This window comes from Rhinolophus ferrumequinum, chromosome 6 (assembly GCF_004115265.2).
Source record: "Rhinolophus ferrumequinum isolate MPI-CBG mRhiFer1 chromosome 6, mRhiFer1_v1.p, whole genome shotgun sequence".
In the NCBI taxonomy this organism is placed as follows: domain Eukaryota; kingdom Metazoa; phylum Chordata; class Mammalia; order Chiroptera; family Rhinolophidae; genus Rhinolophus; species Rhinolophus ferrumequinum.
The window spans coordinates 79,934,164-79,953,699 of NC_046289.1; the positions used below are offsets into that span (position 1 = coordinate 79,934,164).

Here is a 19,536-nt window from a genome sequence, read left to right on the forward strand (position 1 = left end):
TGAGTGACAACACCAAAAAAACTACCATGTATCAATACTTTACATGAAAACAATAAAAATTATATAAATTACTATAAAAAATCCAACGGTACAATATTAATAGTAAATTGTTGTTATTGAAAATTACCATGTGGATTTTTTAATGGCAGCAAGTTACTTTCTAAAAGTCTAAGAATATTTTCATCCCATTTTCATTATCGTTGATACTGATAAGAGGTTAATCTTTTGAGCTTCATTTCTCCATCTGTAAAGATAGGCTGGGAAACCTCTTCCAAAGTAGTCAAAAGTTTACTAGAATTTAGTTCCTTATAGACTTTAAAAATATTAATAAGAACCATCCAGCCCACCAAGGCTGATGTCTCAAAAGCATGCTAACATAAGTGTAAAATGTAGAAAAACAATTCATTAAAAAAGGAAAAAATTAATTTGCTGAAGAACTACAAATGCATTAATACAAAATCTAAGTATAGTTAACTCTCAATTGAGTCTTTATTGTCTATAAAAAATTTAATCCACGACTAGTTTCACCTCTAACACTATCCTTCCCATCCTACCTCCGTCCTCCCCCCATCCCTCAAATGTAGGGCTAAGTATTCAGGAAATGGCAAGCTAACTTTAACAATTATCCTTGGGAAAAAAAATAAAAGTTCAAAAATAAAACTTGCTTTTTAAGAAGTATCCTGAAGGCAAATAAGTGATTCAGGTTCTCTACTTTTCTCTTATTCGCACCAAAATATGGCTTAATTTGAGTAAGTAATTGAGAGTTGACTACTCAAGATAGATATTTATCAACCAGTATTTTAAGGTAATCAATCATCCCAGACTCCTAACGAATCCACCACAATATCTAAGAAAAATTTAAACACCACAAAGAGAATAGTTATAAAGAAGTCACTTCAACATATTGACACGCTTAAACTTATCTTTTCCATGCACCTTGACATTAATTCTGTTTTATAAGTGTTTCCAAAAATTAAGGAGCCTTCTATTAAATCATTAAAAAATTAAAAATAAAACTGCACTTACATCATAACTATAGTCTGCATCATTTGTTACCGTCAAGTCTGCAAGGTCTCCAAGGCCCAGTACACTTAACAAAACATCATCAGAACCCATAATAAATGACTTGCCTCCTCCAGATGGAAACGTTATTGGTTCAGCTATAAAGAACAAAACCGCTTCTTAAATGCTGAAAAATCATACAGTACAAGACAATATTGTGGGGGGAATGTAAGCACTTAACAGTTATAATACAGTAATATAATTTTTATTTTCCCACTTCCCTCATTTCTTCTAAAAACCCTGTTACTGAGTAGCAATAAATAAGTGTTTATTTAGAAACTGCAACATAATCTTCCACAAATCAAATGTACACTAGATCTATTATTCCAGGGTGGGAGGTGGGGCACAAAAGCTTTGTCGATTTAAACCATTTGTTACTTTGGTACAATTAAAACTATAGTATTTTTTAAATGTTATAGGTTACTGCGAAGTCTTTTTGCTTTGTATCATATTTGCTTAGAAGTGCTAGGTATTCTAGTCCCTGATAAAAATTAATATAAGCACTCAAATATAAGTGGTCGCCAGTCTGTAATCCAGTGTATCAGTTTACTGAAATGAAGCCTTAAATTGCTTAGATTCCTCCAGTAACAACAATGGTCTAGGAAGAGAGTAGTTCTACCACCAAAAATGTCTTTTTCCTTTCTGTAAAAGATTAATCTATACGATATTCAGAATGTCTTCCAGCTTTCATTTTTTTACTTTAACTTCCCTTTTATTTACCATGATACTTCTAAAATAATCTATATCGACTAACTATAGACTTTAAATTTCTGCTACTTCGAACAATTAAAATCAAATACTGCCATAATTAGAATTATACTAATACATATTTTGCGTTAACAGTTATAGTACAAGCAATAATTCTCAGTATCATTCAAACATGCTTTGAAAGCAAAATTTTAATCTTAAAATGCAAGAAAAGTACAAAAGTCATTGTAATACAAAACAACTCAACATATCAAAACACATTTAAAATTCATGAGCAAATTTAAAAGGGAAACATAAAAACTCAAGCTAATTATCAATTTAAAAAAATTCCTATGAATAATAAATTTAATATACTACAGGAAACGTAACAGGTATAATGAAATTTGTTAGTCATCACTAATACTACTGAAAATAATGCTGAGAAGGTACAAGTCAAGTTCTCCTAGATACATATACTACAACAAAGTAAAATTCATCTTTATTTAGAATATCTTATTATTTATCTAAGAAAGCTATAATATCAAAGTAAGCTATATAATTTGACCTAAATCAAGTCCTAAATGAGATTGCTAAAACTAAGTAAGCTGTAACATCAAAATAAGCTTTATAATTTGACTTAAATAAGGTCCTAAATGACACTGCTAAAATGTTGTGAGCCCGCAACTAATATAAATTTGATAAAAAATATACATATGGATACTAGTACTATTTAATCTTTCTTTTTTCTTTAAAATTTTTAAAAATTAAAATATAGCTAACATACAATATATTAGTTTCAGGTATAATCTTTCAATGACTATATTTATTGAATTGGAATAATCTGTAGCACCTACTGATTCTTCCTACCAATATCTAGTAAGCAATTATTGGTAATACCAGAAGCAGTTAAGAATGTTGAAATCCATAGTTAAAAATTATGTTTAAGAACAATAATATAAAATTCATTAGGTAATAATCGCTCAAAGAATTTTTAGGCAGTACAAAGACAAATTTTTCTTTTAAGCTCCTAATTTGTTTGTAAGACAAATTAGAACAAAATGCCACGATTCCTCCGACTCACAATTACACACTCAATAACACAAATCTTGATAAAAGCCTACTAAAGTAACTTTAACCTACTAGCAAATTATTTTGCATTATCATTCTTTGTGCACAGATATTTCTAATCAGTTGTTGACCAATTTAGGGGCACGTGAAGGGAAGTGCCTGGGCAGCATTAGCTGGTCATACTGGAGTTTTAGATTAATTGTATCAAACAAAAAGTTAGTATTATACCCCTTTCTAATTAATCATATGACTACATTTCTCTGTATACACAGATATTTATTTATATATAGCAACCTATGCTGCTCACTCAGTATTTATTACATCTATATTGATGTGAAAAAAATCTTTTAAGCTACATTTCTACTTTCTATAATCACCCATCAACACTGTGCATGTGGTAATCACAGTAAATATTCAATTTATTTGCCCTTGTTTCCTCACAGCGGGAATTTGTATTCTATAAATTCATTTTCTTAATTAATTACAGCACGATTCCAAAAGCACAAAAATGTCATTAGTAATTCAAAGAAAACTTATAAAAAGCAGTTTTTTATGATGGAAATTATGACACTTTACTTAATATACTAAGAGATTTCAACAAGCAATTTAAGAATACTATTATCGTATTAGCATTTTCCTTTATGAAAATCTTAAGAGTATAAAATGGGATCTTCACGAGGTCCTTTATGTACTTCTATAACTGATCCTTCTTTTTATAGATACTAATGACCAAGGAAATCTGAAGCTAACATATCAAACTCTTCCTGTAGCTTTCAATTTTATCAAACCTAAAAAACACAGCCCAATAACTGATTCCATTTATGCTAACATGGTATATCTTAAGTCTACTAAAAACAGCCTGAACGGTTGTAATGCAGAAGTCTCTCTTTGAAAACAGACATTTTTTTCTCTATAAAATGAGGTAAGACACAGGCTTCTCCAGGAAAGCATGAAGTTGGAAGTTGCCACTGAAAATGAGAGATTACGAACTCTAACGTCTCCTTCTTAGCTCGAAGTTGAAGCTGAATTTGAATCGTCTAAAATAAATTCTAAGATCTACCCTTTGAAAAATATAATGAGGTTTGTGCTTAACTCCCCATCTCCTCCTCCTGCCAGCATTAAGAATTAGATCACTGACTTACATTCTCTTCTTTAAAAAGCACCCATATACATAAGCACACACAGAGAGCTCTAAATTGGTTTAAGTGCAAAATCTTCAGTTTAAATGTACAATGCAAACTACGAATATTTTAGGAAGTTTTCCTCTGCATTATTTGGTGAAATAGATCAAAAGCTAAAGAAGCTAAACTACCACTAAAATGCATAAAATAAAAAATAATGGAGTTGGTACGTGTATTTTAGAAAATACTTCCTGAAGTAAAACAGGAAAATAGATCAATAATAGAAATGAGATCTAGAAAAATTAAGACTATTTTACTTTTCCTGTTGCTTTTCATGCTTTAATATGTTTTGGGTTTATTATTTTAGTTAATTTTACCTATTCTTCCTCAAATTTTCTTACAGATTATGATTGAGTGGTAAATGCATGCAGAGATGACTGTAAAAGAAAAAAAGGCAAAATTATTTAACTTTAAGTGTATGAAAAATGTGCTATTAGAGAACTCATAAAGAGAATGAGATGCATTTAAAAATTTTTGATTGGGGCATCAAACAAATTCCATTACATATCAAAAATAGAAACATCAATGAAATTCAATCAATATGCTAAATTATTAGATAATGAATAAACCTTATACATATACCTGACATATCATAATAAACCTTTGGTAAGAATTCAGTCTTATTATTTAGAATTGTAATTATCTGGACCTAGAATTATAAATTACTCAAGTATATCTACATATCTTCAGCTAACATCAATTTTGGAAATAATGTCTAAGTAGTACTTCATTTCCTACACATTTCTAGTTTAGGCAAATTTTAGAAAATTCATTACCAAGTAGTATATACTTGGTACCAAGTTAAAGAACAATGATGCTGCCTTATTCTACATTGATTAAAGCAGGCACTGTTTAACATATAATTTTAGAAATAATATATATGTAAATTTCCAAGTACAATGCCTGGCACTTATTTGTCTAATATGTGGTAGCTGTTACTAGTTGTTCAAATTTAAGCAAAATTACTAAATACTTCTTTTCTATTATGGACTTATTTTAAAGTCTTTTTAAAAACTATTTTCCTGCTACTAGATCTATAAGCTAAAGTTAGATTTCTGACAGACACTCTAAACTGACCCCTATAATAGAAACAACTCCACGTAACATTAAAAACAAAAACAAAACATAGAGACATAGAAGCCAAAAATTTCAAAATCCTTAAGACAATTACAAAGAGCTTGCCCAACACCTTCTCTGAAGATCATGTAAGATGATCTTCAGCATTCTAAAACAGCAGCAAATTTACAATATTAAGGATATGTGATCTGGAATTAACGTCTTCTGCAATGTAAATAAACACGGTAGCTAAATTTTGTACCTTCCTCTGCTCTTGCACCTTCATGATCAGTCATTCTAGTAGAGGCTGACCTAGACTGATTAATGATTCCTGAAGGGATGTGGGGCAGCTCATCATCTCCCAGATCAGCTATCATGTCGTAGAGTTTTGTCCTGTTGACCCCTGTAAATTAATGTCAGCAGCAGAGGTTCATTTAATGGCTACCGCTTGACTTGCTCGTAGCCTTTAAAACCAATTTACTAACAAACAGGATTTTTAAGAAGTTCCAGTTACAAAAATCTCAGACAATTAAAGATGTCTTCAATTTTCCACACACCCACACCCCCCAAAATATTAAAGTGATTTAAATATTTAAGATATTCACTCTTTCTGTGAATATATATATATATATACACACACACATAAAATTGAGTCTTCTGTCATTCAACCAAAGTTCTGTAAACTAACAGACACAAAAGGTAAACAGAGGAAATTTTGGTGTTTAAGGTTAATATTTAACAGTGTAAAAAATAAAGCATGAGTTTTTCCAACTTAATTCATTCACTATTTTGAAAAGTTAAAGAAATAAGTACAAATGATTTTTATGAGGGTGCAACAAACAATTAACTTTCCCTGGTGTTTATGTGGATATTTTCCTGCCACATTCGCACAAATCTGTTATTAACAAACCAACCCAAATTTTCCTCTAAATATTTTTTCACTTTTCCCAAATATGAAAAACCTGATTTACCCATAAGCTCTCTGATTTTCTCATCTAGTATGGAAAGTCAACACTGTCACAGGCCATAAATTTATGGGAAATTTTCAGCTATTGCCTGGATAATTGAGGCCAAAATAGAAAAACTCAAAAGCACCTGCAGTACAGCGGGATCTCTAACTCTGAACTTCAGAAATGACAGGAGAAGCATCTCTTACGTATTTTGAAAGAAAATAGTTTTAAGAATGTTAGAAAAATAATTTGCAAAGACAAAGGAAAATGCTTTTTAGTCAATATAAAATAAAAATTAAAATAGGCAAATCTAAGGTTATACATTATGACCTTATATTTACTAATGTCAACATTAATGACTATGCAATTATTAAATTTCACTATAGCTATTAGAATATTAGTAACTATATAGGAACCATCATTCATCTATGTGTCCTTAATAAAATGACAGATAGTGAGATGGTAAGACAATGAAAATAGGTAGAATCTTATACACTTATTAATAAGCTCTATTTTACAGTAATCCCTGACTTCTTAGAAGAGCTTATGCTTAAGCAACTCTACTTCTGTACTTGACATACAATATGTCAAGTAGTCTGAATTTTCTAAAATAATTATAATGGAGAAACTTGGTATAATTTGAGGATTTTCCCCGACAATGAAGTGACTGTCAACAAATTCTCTTAATAAATGAAAAACTGTCAACTGGATGTCTAACCATCAATTAAATTCAACATGAAAGAAAATAAATGTTATCCTTTCTCACAAAATAGCTCACCTTTATAATTTTCCCACTTATGAGTATCACCACCATTGATTTGGTTTCTGTTCTTAAAATTCTGTAACTACATCTCAATAATTCTTCTTCAACTTACAAAATAGGGGTAGGGGCTGTTTTTAAAAAGAATCCTCCTGTCAAGCAATCTTCAGGTTAACCTCTTTGTCTCTGCTGACTTCATTCTAATCAAAGATTTCATTCTTATGAATTACTGCAATAGATTCCTAATTGGTTTTCCTATCTCCCAGCTCCAATCAAATTTGAGTATCACATTTATTGTATCACCCTTACTCAGAAAACACAGTGACACTTCAACACTCTTTAGATTAAGGTTAACTAAAATCTTGTACTTAACCTTACAGGTGCTTCATGATCTGATTCTATTTTTCCATCCGATCTCATCTTTTAATGATCCACAATATAAATCTAATTTTCCAGTCAAAGCAGTTTCCCTATAGTAAGTATCAACATTCACTAAGGTTATTTCTACTATATTGTGTCCTGTCTGTCCTCACCTATTCCTCACAAAAGTGAGACTGCACGCGTGCACACGCTCCTATCCTCTAATGTGCACCTCAGCCTATCACAATTCTACCTAATCCTCCAAACCAGTTCTATCTACTGTGAAGCCTTTATTGATCTTTCCCTGCTCATTATTATTATAGTTGTGTGTACCCTAAAATTGACTTTATTAGATATTATCTTATAAATAATTTCATCATATGGTAGCTAAAATCAAATACAATAAAGTACTAGTTTGTCATTATAGATAACGTGAAGTCATGCTCTTCCTGACACACAGATTGGGACATATGGAAGGAAAGAAAAGTCAGAGACAACATGAAAGTTACTGTTCAAAGTGAGGATCCTAAATTACATAATTATTACTTTTTTTTTTTTGCATTAGTCTCTATTTAACATAGTGACAAGCTTAGGAAAAGATGTAAAGTCTCTGCTTTAATTCTAGTTTCTCAAAAACTGCTTAAGAATTAAAGCAGATTTCATAACCATATATGTACCATGTTTCTCCAAAAATAAGACCTAGCCAGACAATCAGCTCTAATGCATCTTTTGGAGCAAAAATTAATATAGGACCCAGTCTTATTTTACTATAAGACCCAGTATAATATAATAATATAATATAATATCGGGTCTTACATTAATTTTTGCTCCAAAAGACGCATTAGAGCTGATGATGGTCCGGCTACATCTTATTTTTGGGGAAACAGGGTTAACAGTCTTATCTAGCATCTACTTTGTAAAGCATCTTTCAACTGTAAATTTAATGCGTCTTCAATTTCTTTCTAATTCTATCCAATATCCTAAATAAATGTAAGAAAAAGCAATTTCAAATAAAACATCTAAAGTGTGGATAGCAATGAGAAAATTGTTAATGGTATTAGTGTAATAGAATAATATATAATATCAATAACAAAGTATTATAACAATACTCAAAAGCATTACTGAAGACTCATGAAACATTAATTAAAAACTGATTCTCAGTTATTGCTAAAATCCATAGAATACTTTTTCTAATTTTTATAGCAAGAAAAACATTTTTTACCATTATGAATTATAAAACAACCTATTCAACCTCTTAACCATGACCACCAGATCTATACAAATGCACAATCTAAAGATTACAGGACAACAACAAAAAATACTAACTACACCATGTATAAACCAATTTACTATGGACTGATAACTGTTGTTAGGGGTTTTATACATCCAAGCTTACAGACAACTTATGACATATTGAATTTATCTTTCTATATACTCTCTTATTCTAAGTAAAACAGGATTTTTTAAACAAATCTAATGTTTTCTCTTTCTCAAATGTTCCTTCCCTTTGTTAATCATATATTCTGAAGTGAAACCAAGTGTTGGCAGGCAATCTGGAAAAGATAAGTTTGTTTTAGAATTAAGGATTTAGTTATGCTTCTTAGATCCGTTCTATTTTTCTAACTACCATTCCAATTAAAATAAAGCTTTCACACAACTGTCATCTTTTTAAAAATGATACAATATTAAGGAAAAACAACTAATTTAGCTGCAAAGTGATTCTGCAGTTTAAAAAAACACATTGAGAGGCAGCCTGATGGCTCAGTTGTTAGAGCGCGAGCTCTCAACAAGGTTGCCAGTTCAATTCCCACATGGGATGGTGGGCTGTGTCCCCTGCAACTAAAGATTGAAAACGGCGACTGGACTTGGAGCTGAGCTGCACCCTCCACAACTAGATTGAAGGACAACTTGGAGTTGATGGGCCCTGGAGAAACACACTGTTTCCCAATAAAAATTTAAAAAAATTAAAAAAGCATACTGATTGAAAGCACATAGATCTGATACTTTCTGTCATCAAAATGCCTAAATTATTTTCTTCAGGGAGAACAACAACAACAACAAAATCAGTTAAAGAACTCAATGGTCTGTTTTAAAAGTATATTAAGCCAGAAATATAAAACAACTGCATCTCTTAGATAAAAGTAATATTCCTTTATTATGAAACAACTGTGTTTTTTCTTTTATTTGATGCAGGAGAGACAATATTAAACTGCTTACGGGCTCTTTGAATTTATATTCTCTCTTAAATAGAAGCACATTAATCATCACAGATATTTTATAGTGTGCCAAAGTGTTTTGTAAAGCCCACTGAAGGTAACTGCTACCTAATTATTCCTAAAAAGAATAATTTCTCCTTTAGTGTATTAAAATGCCTAATATACAGATATTTGGACTAACGTCACACTTTAAAAAATATTCCATTTTCCAGTGACATTCTGAAATCTCGGATCTGGAATAGCAAATGAGAAATACTAATATGAAACCTAAAAGAAAGAAAACTAGAAAATGACCCAGGGATACTCACAATTTACTTTAAAAGAAATATTGTAAAAGTTAAGACTTTCCCTCTCAAATATACTGATTGGTAAGTCAGAAGATGTGTATCAATTCTATGACACCAGTAAAAGAAAGAAGCGGAATAACAGATAAATCATGTTCTACATATAGAAAATACAGGAAAGTCAGGATAAATCAGAATAATTAGGAAAACTAAAATAAGTCCATCACTAGGAACCAGAATTGTACACATACATATTCTCAGAATGTGAATCTTTGAAATGGGAAAGCCTCTAAATATTTTGAAGAAAGTAAATGAAATAATTTAATCCTCTTAATAAACCTTAATTTTATGGTATAAAATAGCACAGAAGTAACAATAAGCCATGAGAATTAGAACATCTGTCAAAAGAAAATACTACAATCCATAATTTAAGCTTCCCCAATTTGAAAAAGACAAAGAATTTTAACTCCTTCCTCATATGCTAAATAAAGATTCCAGAGTTCAGATGCTTCATGCTTACTTCAAATGTTACACACTGTATGGTTTTAAATTGTTATTGATTTTGATATATATGTTTTTATAAGATGTAAAATAAAGAAAAAAAGAGACCATAGAAAACTAGAAAAATCCTACCGTACGAAGATTTTAACAAAAAATTAGAACTTGCCCCTCATTCTCTTCCCCAATTACAGAAAACTTAGAAATTATTTAAAAAATGTAAGAAAACTGAGTAGGCTAAGTAACAGTATTGTATCACTATTAATTTCCTAGTTTTCACTGTTGTACTGTGGTCACGTAAGAGAATGTCTTTGTGGTCCGGTAACATTCTCCAAAGTATTTAAGTAGCAAAATGTCTACAACTTACTCAGTTCTCTGAATTGTTTGAAATAATAAATGTATATATTTACAGAGAGAAAAGGATAAAACAAATATGGTAAAATGTTAACATTTGGGGAACCTGGGTGAAAAGTACATTCCTTGTACTATTCCTGCAACTTTTCCTTAAGTCTGAAACTATGTCAAAATAAAAAGTTAAAAGGAAAAGGAAGCTTAACCCTTTTGAAAGCTGTGATTAAAATCACTGCATCAAGTCTCTTTAGTTCCATGGTCTTGACTGTTAAAAGTATTAATAGATAAAGTACAGCTCTTAAGTATACCTCACTTAGCAAGAAATTAATACTGAATTGTATTTATAATCCAAGGCAAGGTTGTCACATTTTTAAGTTATTTTCTTTTGCCTTGGGTAGGAAAAACGAAGGGTGGAGTGAACAAGTCAGAAGACAGATAAATGTTAGCTTCTTAACTCTTTGATTTTAGAAAGCTTTCCATTTAAGAGTGAAATCATGGTTGAGTCTTAACCAAGTTAAAAAGTTGACATTCTTGTCGCTTTTTTTCATTTAAAAAAAGGTATTTAGATTGAATTACATCTGTTGATTCTATATGGTAAAGTTAGCAAATAATTTTCTTCCCTGTAAGAAGCTGGAAAAAAAAAATCTTTAGAAACTTAGTGCTATGATCCAGTAGGTATGATTCATTCATATGTGTAGCAAGGGGGGAAAAATATCAAAAGAGAAGGCTAAGAAAATTTATAAGATATCCTTTAATGTAAATTACATATTAGTTATTACCATGATGATCTATGTGGATGAGACCATTCGAGGTTTATAATTTGTCAATTAAAAAAATTGTTTTAATTCCCTAAGTTTTATCTGTATGGCAGGGATTCAAGGCCAAAATTTTCTTACTGAACTCTGTATTTAATATTAAAAAGTTTTTATTTATGCAAATTCACAAAGGAAGTGTAAAAAGAAACAATTTATTATCTCCTAATTACTCAATCCTAAGACACTGCTGGAAACCTCATCTTTCTATCTACATACATCGGTAACCTTAAAGACAGTGACGTTTACAAAAACATTAAGTATGCAACACATTCTAAAGGTTTAACTAATGGAGGCTACATTAATCCACAAAATGCAATACAATGTAACCACTAAAATCATATTTTATTTAGATGGCTATAAAATAAGTAAGAAAAAATTAGTTTAAAATAATATAGTGATATTCTTGTTGAAAAAATTTAAAAGGTTTATGTACAAACACACTTAGAAAAGGTTGGAAATATATATGCCATGCCAAATATTAACCTCTAAGTGGCAGAACTGCAGGTGATTTTGACTTTGTTTTTGTTTCTATATACTTTGCATATTGTCGGAAAAAGAAGCGTGTATTATTTTTATGGTTATATAAGCAAAGTTAGTTCATTTTTTGGAGAAAAAAAAGATACAGAATCAAAATTAAAGGGGCTGGCTGAAAACACAGTATACATCTGGATAATAAAATAGTACTGAGACATGAAAGCCTCAAGGCATGGTTCTGAGGTCCCCCAGTTCCTGATTTAATCACAGCAGTTCCCTTTCACCCATTTCACATATTAGGTTCTCTAATATTCCGTTGGATAACAGGGTAGCTTGTTTAAAAAAAAAAAAAGAAAGAAAGAAAACATTATACAGAGGAATATTTGACAAAAAATTATGTTTTCTATAAGCTGTTAAGTAGGCAAATAATAAAATTTTGTGCACTATTAGCCTATTAAGGAAAATTAAAGTTTTATGGGAATTTTAAACGTTAGTTTAGTTCATCTGTTTCTAATATTTCTTAAACAGACATGTTTTTTAAATAAAAACTTTTAGAAAACTTTAAAACCTACAACTAAAAAGGACCTTAAGTTGAGTTATATGCTATTTCTAAACCTCAAAAATGTATAGATCTAATATTCTATCAGGAAAAAAAATGGGGTATTTTAAATTAAAAGCAACATTTGACATTTTTTTTCTAAAGAAACCTTCAGCAGGTAAGTCAGTTTATGAATAATATAATACATAAAATAAGTAATGTAATATTAAAATAAACTACTTCATTTCTTTAGAAAAAGACTTAAACCCGAAAATTCTAATGCCATTGTATCTATATTAAAATAGTTAATCATGCAAAAGTACTTTTATGATCAACATACATGAATTATAGAGGTAAGTGATGTTATAGTTGAATACAGCCTCTACCCAGCACTAAAGGTTTTAAAATACAATATAAGCAGTTCATCATAGTCTGAAAATTCTTAGAGAATAGCTTGTCTTTCTTATTCACATACAATAACAAATTAGCATAACGTTATAAAAGAAAATTGCCTAACAAGATATAATAAATCCCCAAAACTCCATTTACTAGCCTCCACAATAAATTAAACCATTCAAAAATAAAAAAGCCTTACTTAAGGAAACTTACACTCTTTTCCATTACACCTGCCATTTTATAAACTAATTTATTTGTCACCAGAGAAAGGAATATGAAAGATGTCTATATAGTTTCTTCCTGTATCTCCTTGACAGTCAAAAAAGTTAGACTAGTAAGAACGAATGGTCAGTTCAAAATAAAGTTTCCCATAAATAAGTTTCTCCATTTAATAGTCACAGGTCTGAAGATATTTTTCATGTGCTGTTTTTAAGTTTGATTCACAAAATGAAAATAAATTACTTCCTTGAGAGGTGCTATAGCTAAGTTTATACTTTTACAGTACATCAGTCAGGATACAACATCGTGAAAAATACATCAAGGCACCAAAAGACACTCAGCTATTGAGCAAACAAAATCTACTGCCATCACTACCCTCTCCTCTGGCCTTCATTTACCAGAATAGCCAAAAAAAAAAACAAACAAACAAAAAAAAAACCTACCCAGGAGAGATTTTTTTGCTGTTGTTTGTGGTTGGGCTAGGCCAGAAAGCAAAACTTATGAAAAGGGCTTCCCTATTCACTGTACTTCAGGATTCCCTAACCAAGAAATGTAACCTGGCTATGCATGAACTGGTTATAACTATAATACCCTATGTATCAAAAATAAGGAAATTTATACTCTCCATTTTAAACAAATCTCTATTAATTTTAATTCCAAGGCCAGTATTTCTTACAATTTGGTAAACTTTTTAAAGCTTACAAAAAACAAAAAACCCTTGAAATCTTTCCTTCATCCTTAGCCACAGATTTAAAATGATTTTCAATTTGATCAATTAACACATCCTAAATCATATTCAAATAAATTTCAATTATACAACAGACAAAGTTTAAAGTTAGTTGCCCCTTTATGAAACAAAAAAAAATACACAAAAAAACAGAATTGAAGAATTTTTTTCTCAAAGATTGGTATACAAAAATTATAATAGAATCTGCACTTACTCTTCACCCCTTTCTTCCCCTTTCGTTCCTTCTTGTACTGTTCCTTCAGTTTACTTATTAGTCCCTGGTCTACATCCCAAACCTCAGTAGTTGGGGAGAGGTCATCTTTATCTACATGCAGCATATTATTAAAAGAAAAAGTATCAGCAGTTGGCAATGCAAGCTGTTGGCAGTAAATGGTTATAGCTTTACATAATCATAATAAAAATGTACTAACAGCATATACTCAAAATACTTTAAAGGTGCAGTCTCAGTTTTGGTATTCACAACTCAAATTCTGAATGCCCTGAGATCTCATAAATTTCTAAACATTTAATACTAACAGTTAAATGGTGCTTCATTTCTATGAATCACAAATTTGAAGGTTATTAGTCTTTCTATAACTGATATTCTTTCAATGGACTGACCTTAGAAATCTAATGTTATAAAAAATAGATCACTGCATCTTTATTAAAACGTTAATAAAATTATTCAGCCAGCATCATAAAAGCAAATGAATGAATTACATGCGAAGTACTCAAAAGTGCAAGCTGGAAAGGTCAGTGCCGTTTTATTGATGAAAATATTCATGCACCTTCTGTCACACTGATTCTGCATGCACAGGATTAATTATACTAATGGAGAGGCATTCTAATTCTAGTCCAATAAATACATACATATAGTTCCAAAATACAGTCTCAAATAATCTGTACAAGGCATTCAGAGAACCGCCACCTCTACCCCACCCAAACCAAATGGCTCAACATCTCATTACCTTCTTCCATTGTCTACAACTAAGATTAGCAAAATCAAACAAAAAACCCTCAAATTCCACTGAAGAATTTTTTTCAAAGTTGGTTTTTTTTTTAGGTAAGATGAAAGCAGCGACAAGCATGGAGAAGTGAAAATATACATTGCCGTGCATCTGCTAAAATGACACCCAGTTTTTAGCTGACTATAACAAATTTGTATTTAAGTAAATACTTGTGCCTGGGAAAAATTTACTCTATAGTAAACTAAAGGAAAAACAGTATTAAAAAGCAGTATAAAAATAAGTCTATTAGAATTATTTTAAGTATTAAGAGTTTTTCTTTCCTCTAATTAGTTTTAAAAGAGCCATGTTATTAGGAAGTTTAACATTCTGTTACAGAATAACTTAATTACTAAGAGTTTACATAACACTGTTATGAAATGAAAATTACACCAAAATACACAGGCTAAGTCAATCAACAAGACTGACAGAGTCGTGAGATTTTAGGGAAAGCATACTTGTTAAATTTTTGATAACTCATTATATTCTGATTCACACGTCTTACAAACTCCCTAGACCTCACTGACTTAAATCTATACAATGGACATAAAAAGGCCTTTTTTTCCTTATAGACTGCTACACGTAGTAAACTTAAGAAATTCGCATCTTTGGATGGCACACAGAAATTCAATTATTTACTGTACTGTCCCGGAGTCTTTTCTACTGCACTTGTTATCACTATCTCCCTTATGAATACATCTATGATCTCAGGTAGTCAGTATATAAAAAGCTAAATCCAAAGTTTAAATTAATTTGCTAACTTGAATTACTTGAAACTAGATTGTTCAAGACTGAAATTTGTATGTAAGATCATTTGTCATATCTGCAAATTGTAATACTGTTTGTAATACAGTTGTAATACTGATTTAAAGAGAAAATTCACTTTTCAGGTACTCTAGTCATGAGATTTCCTAAAAACTATGCTGTATCAGGAATCATCAACTTACTGAATAGTCCAAGAAAAAATGTAAAGTCTTAATCATTTGCACTCATTTGCACATATGAATAAGACAAACAATTCTTATTTTTCAAAGTGACTATTTAAAGCAAGACAATTTGACACATTTTTAGCAAATACTTTTTAAAACTCATAGAAACAACAAAAGAAAACCTAAGTGGTGCAAACTTTATACAGGAAATCAGATAGGACAGAAAAATGTAATAAGATAGCCAAACAGTTTTTAAAAGACCTTTGTAGAAAAAAATAAAGCTGTGACTAGCTCTAAAGTAAAGTAGCAAAGGGTAGTGGAGAGTGAAAAAGCACAGGGATAAAAAAGGATAAGCTTAAGGAAAAAAACAAATATCACTTGCAAGATAACCTCAAGTCTAGAAAACAAAGGTAAACTTAGGCAGTGCAAAGAACAGGTTGCTATGTGCACAAACAACATCCTGAAACTTGCCTGGTAAGCAACAGCTGGTTTGATAGTGCTTATAAGAAATAGTTAAGAGCAAAAGGGAAGAGCCAGCATAATCTTCTACATATTAATTCTGTTTTTTAAAAAATCTACAGGGAAAAAAATACCAAGAAATGAGGTTGAATCAGTTACGGCAACTTTTTTGTTTAAATGAAACACAAATACGTATTCACAAAAAAATTGACCCTTTACTCAAAACCACAAAAACATAAAATTTTATTATGGTAATTCTAACTACTAAAGCAGAGGAATTATACAAATCTACTTAATGTAGCATAAATTTTTAACTAACTTTACTTTATGCAAATATTCAGTACTTTACCCATTATATTCAAATACAAATATTCAGGTATTAATTGTATTTTGTAGCCCTATAAATTTCCACAGAGCACAGTTTAATAGTGTTTATCAGAAAATGACTAAACGTCCTTAAAATGTCTAGTCTTCATGAGAGAAATAGCAAGTTAGAAGTGCCCACTAATATTTTTTATTGTGAGAACTAAAAACTACTAAAATTAAACTCAGGCTACCTAACATAGATGACGGAAGAAAAACAGGATTTAAAAGCTTTCTAAAAAGCAGTAGTTTCACAGGATAAAAGGATTCAAAATTAGAAGTATCTAAACAGATTGATAATATACAAAATAAAAAATAACATAGATTATTCAAAGGGGGTAGGTATGAGATATGTTTCATTAGAACAGACTATTTATTTTAAAAACATCTGTGTCCTTTACCCAATAACTTAAATCTGAAAACTACTACCTTCCCATTTATAAGTAAATTCAAATTTCAAGTAAATGAATTAAATATAAAGGAGTGTTTGTATGTCCATCTTCTTTGCTTTGGAAAAACTGAATATAACACCTGCTGAGTAGAAAAGATAAATTCGGAAACACTGCACAAATCCTATGACGGTTTTCATTTCTTAAGAAACTACTTGAACCATTTTGTTCTCAAGAGTCCTTTCCCTTAAGAACTTACAATGCTTTAAAGATGTTTCAGTCTCTTCTAGAAGGAAAAGATTTTGTCAGTTACTTCCATTTACACAGATACTCAGATCACTCTCAAATACTCTTAGTAAAAAGTAAGTTAACGAATTGACAGTTATCATTCACTAATTAGGTACGCTCTTGAAACTTCGATATTACAGTCAAGTCTTCGGACAGAAAGACCAATCAGTTGTATGTAATATGGTACTTTTATTAAAGAAATAGTACCACTTTATGCAAATCAAATTCCTGAAATTTTTTTATGTTCTGACTGAGAAACTTCCAGCAATTTTAAGCGAAAATAAGAATAGATTATGTGTCAAAATTTAGGTATCCAAATGTTCAAAAACTGCTTTGATCGTTTTTTGAAATGAAAATAATCTAAAGGTACATCAGCAAAGTCCTGGTTCAATAAAGAAAGAAACACACTGACAGAATATTATGCAGCTATTAAAAAAATGATGTTTCAGAAGAACAATATGTTAAGTGAAAAATGTGGGCAATGAATCAGCACACAGCAAAATCCTTTGTTAAATATACACATATTTATAGATAAATGTTAATCATGGTTTTCTCTACATAGTAGCAGAATAGGTGATTTTTAATTTTCTTCTTTACATGTAGTTGTGGGTTCTAAACCTCTTATAACATACATGAATTGAAAAGTAATTATATATATACAATTTAAATGTATTTATATAATTATAAAATAATCCAGAAGAACATAAATAGTAGTTTAGAAATTACTGTTAAAAATTAAGGTATTTCCAACATTGAATGGGTTGCACAGAGAAGCTGAAAGAAAACTTAGATACTTATATTGTTTCCCCTGAGCAAGACTAATTTTTAAGAAGAATAAACTTCTAGAGTATAGCCATTTTCAAATAAGTACAAAAATGTATATTCAGAGTCTAGAAAGTTATTGTGGAGTGGTTTTCACATTTTTAATTAATGTGCCTCTTCTCTTTCCAGTTAGGTGAGACATGAAGGTCTGAAAATAATGCTTGAGAATTATAAAAAATGAAAAAGCTGATAACAAAATTCAGCTCTTTAAAGTATTTGATTTATATCAGGACAGCCAATAAATATATTACCGATAAGGTTTTATCTCTATTAGCAACATTCAGTTTCGATACAAAATTGAGGCATTTAAAAAACCAAGTGTGTTTCTTTCCATCACCAAAGCAGTGTTTAAAAATCCAGTGATAAACCTGAAACTAATAAAGAAAGAAAGAAATATAATGATAATGCCTTTTGCCAGTAACTATCGGTAAGCAACGATGGTGTTTATGTGAAATATGCTAAGGCACTTAGAAACCTCTAAGAAAACTCTATAAACACAATTTGAATTCTACCTACCAGATAACATGCTGATATTAAAAGATTGAATGAACATTTAATAGGAATAACATACTGGACTTCGGCTATTATCTTAAAATAATTTTTACATTTTTATTTTACTTTCTAATGGGGTTTTTAAACCTGTATAAACTGAACAGGGTTTTTCTCCCTTTTAGTTATGGCTGGATTATTATTATCGTTACATATCACTTCCAAAGGCTAGGCCCTAACATTTGAACAATGAATATTATATATAATAAAGGTTAATAACCTTCACTAAATCTTGTTCAATATAGAGCTACAATTCAGGTTAGTAGCTTTATTGCTTCCTAGCAATAAGTCAGATAATAAATACCGTACAGGCATACCAAAACAGTTAATGCTTCTTGAAACCTAGATTCATTACCAAATTAAATAATGGGAAGTTAAAAAACTGTATATATGCCTATTTTTAATCTGCTAAGAGAAAAGGAATTAAATTTCTAAACTGACTAAATGTTTCAACTTGAAATCAAGAAAAATTTCAAAAATCAAGCCATATGCAAAAGTTTAGTCACTGAATCTAAATAAATCGATGCAAAATACCCTAAAATTATTCAATACCACTTCCCCTTGCTCTCAGTTTCACTGCCAACGTTCAGAGACACACATTTCCACATATAATATTTAATAATAATACATCTTTAAGGGCTACTTCTCCCACCCCCATAATTCTTTATCACCTTACCCCATTCTGTGCCATCCCCTGAACTCCGTGCTTCTCCAGCTCCTTCACCATCTTCAGCAGTCACTAAAAAATCAAATTCTTTCAGTGCTTCTTCAGTATCAGGATCATCAGTTAGGTCAGCAGCTAAACCTTCATTACCTATCTGTAAATGGAACATAAGCCAAGAATTACTTTAATCATAAATCTTAAAGGGGTCCTTTATGTTTTCATACTATTGTCTTTACACTTGCACTTCCATTTTTAAATCACTTAGGTACAAAATTTTAAATTTTCATGCAGTTAACCAATCCCAAATTATACCTTAGATAAATGGTTTTCCACAGTGTCGTGTGAAGACCACTGTAATATGTGATGCAAGTAATGTGGCAGTAAGAATGATTTTAAAATGCTAATCACCAAGAATAGTTAACTTCTT

The 19,536-nt window shown here is 30.5% G+C and overlaps 1 protein-coding gene across 3 annotated transcripts in view; it reads right to left on the bottom strand.

The window, feature by feature from the left end:
* Window positions 1–19,536, bottom strand: part of STRN3 (striatin 3) — an 88,498-nt gene that overhangs the window by 15,479 nt on the left and 53,483 nt on the right. Inside the window, exons 7-10 of one of the 3 annotated variants that reach the window (XM_033107384.1) lie at window positions 19,122–19,263; window positions 13,857–13,967; window positions 5,317–5,457; window positions 1,027–1,160 (exon numbers count right to left, since the gene is read on the bottom strand). In XM_033107384.1, the coding sequence (XP_032963275.1) occupies window positions 1,027–1,160; window positions 5,317–5,457; window positions 13,857–13,967; window positions 19,122–19,263 (528 nt within the window). The remainder of the gene's footprint in view (window positions 1–1,026; window positions 1,161–5,316; window positions 5,458–13,856; window positions 13,968–19,121; window positions 19,264–19,536) is intronic. The other 2 variants (XM_033107386.1, XM_033107387.1) reach the window with 2 other exon arrangements.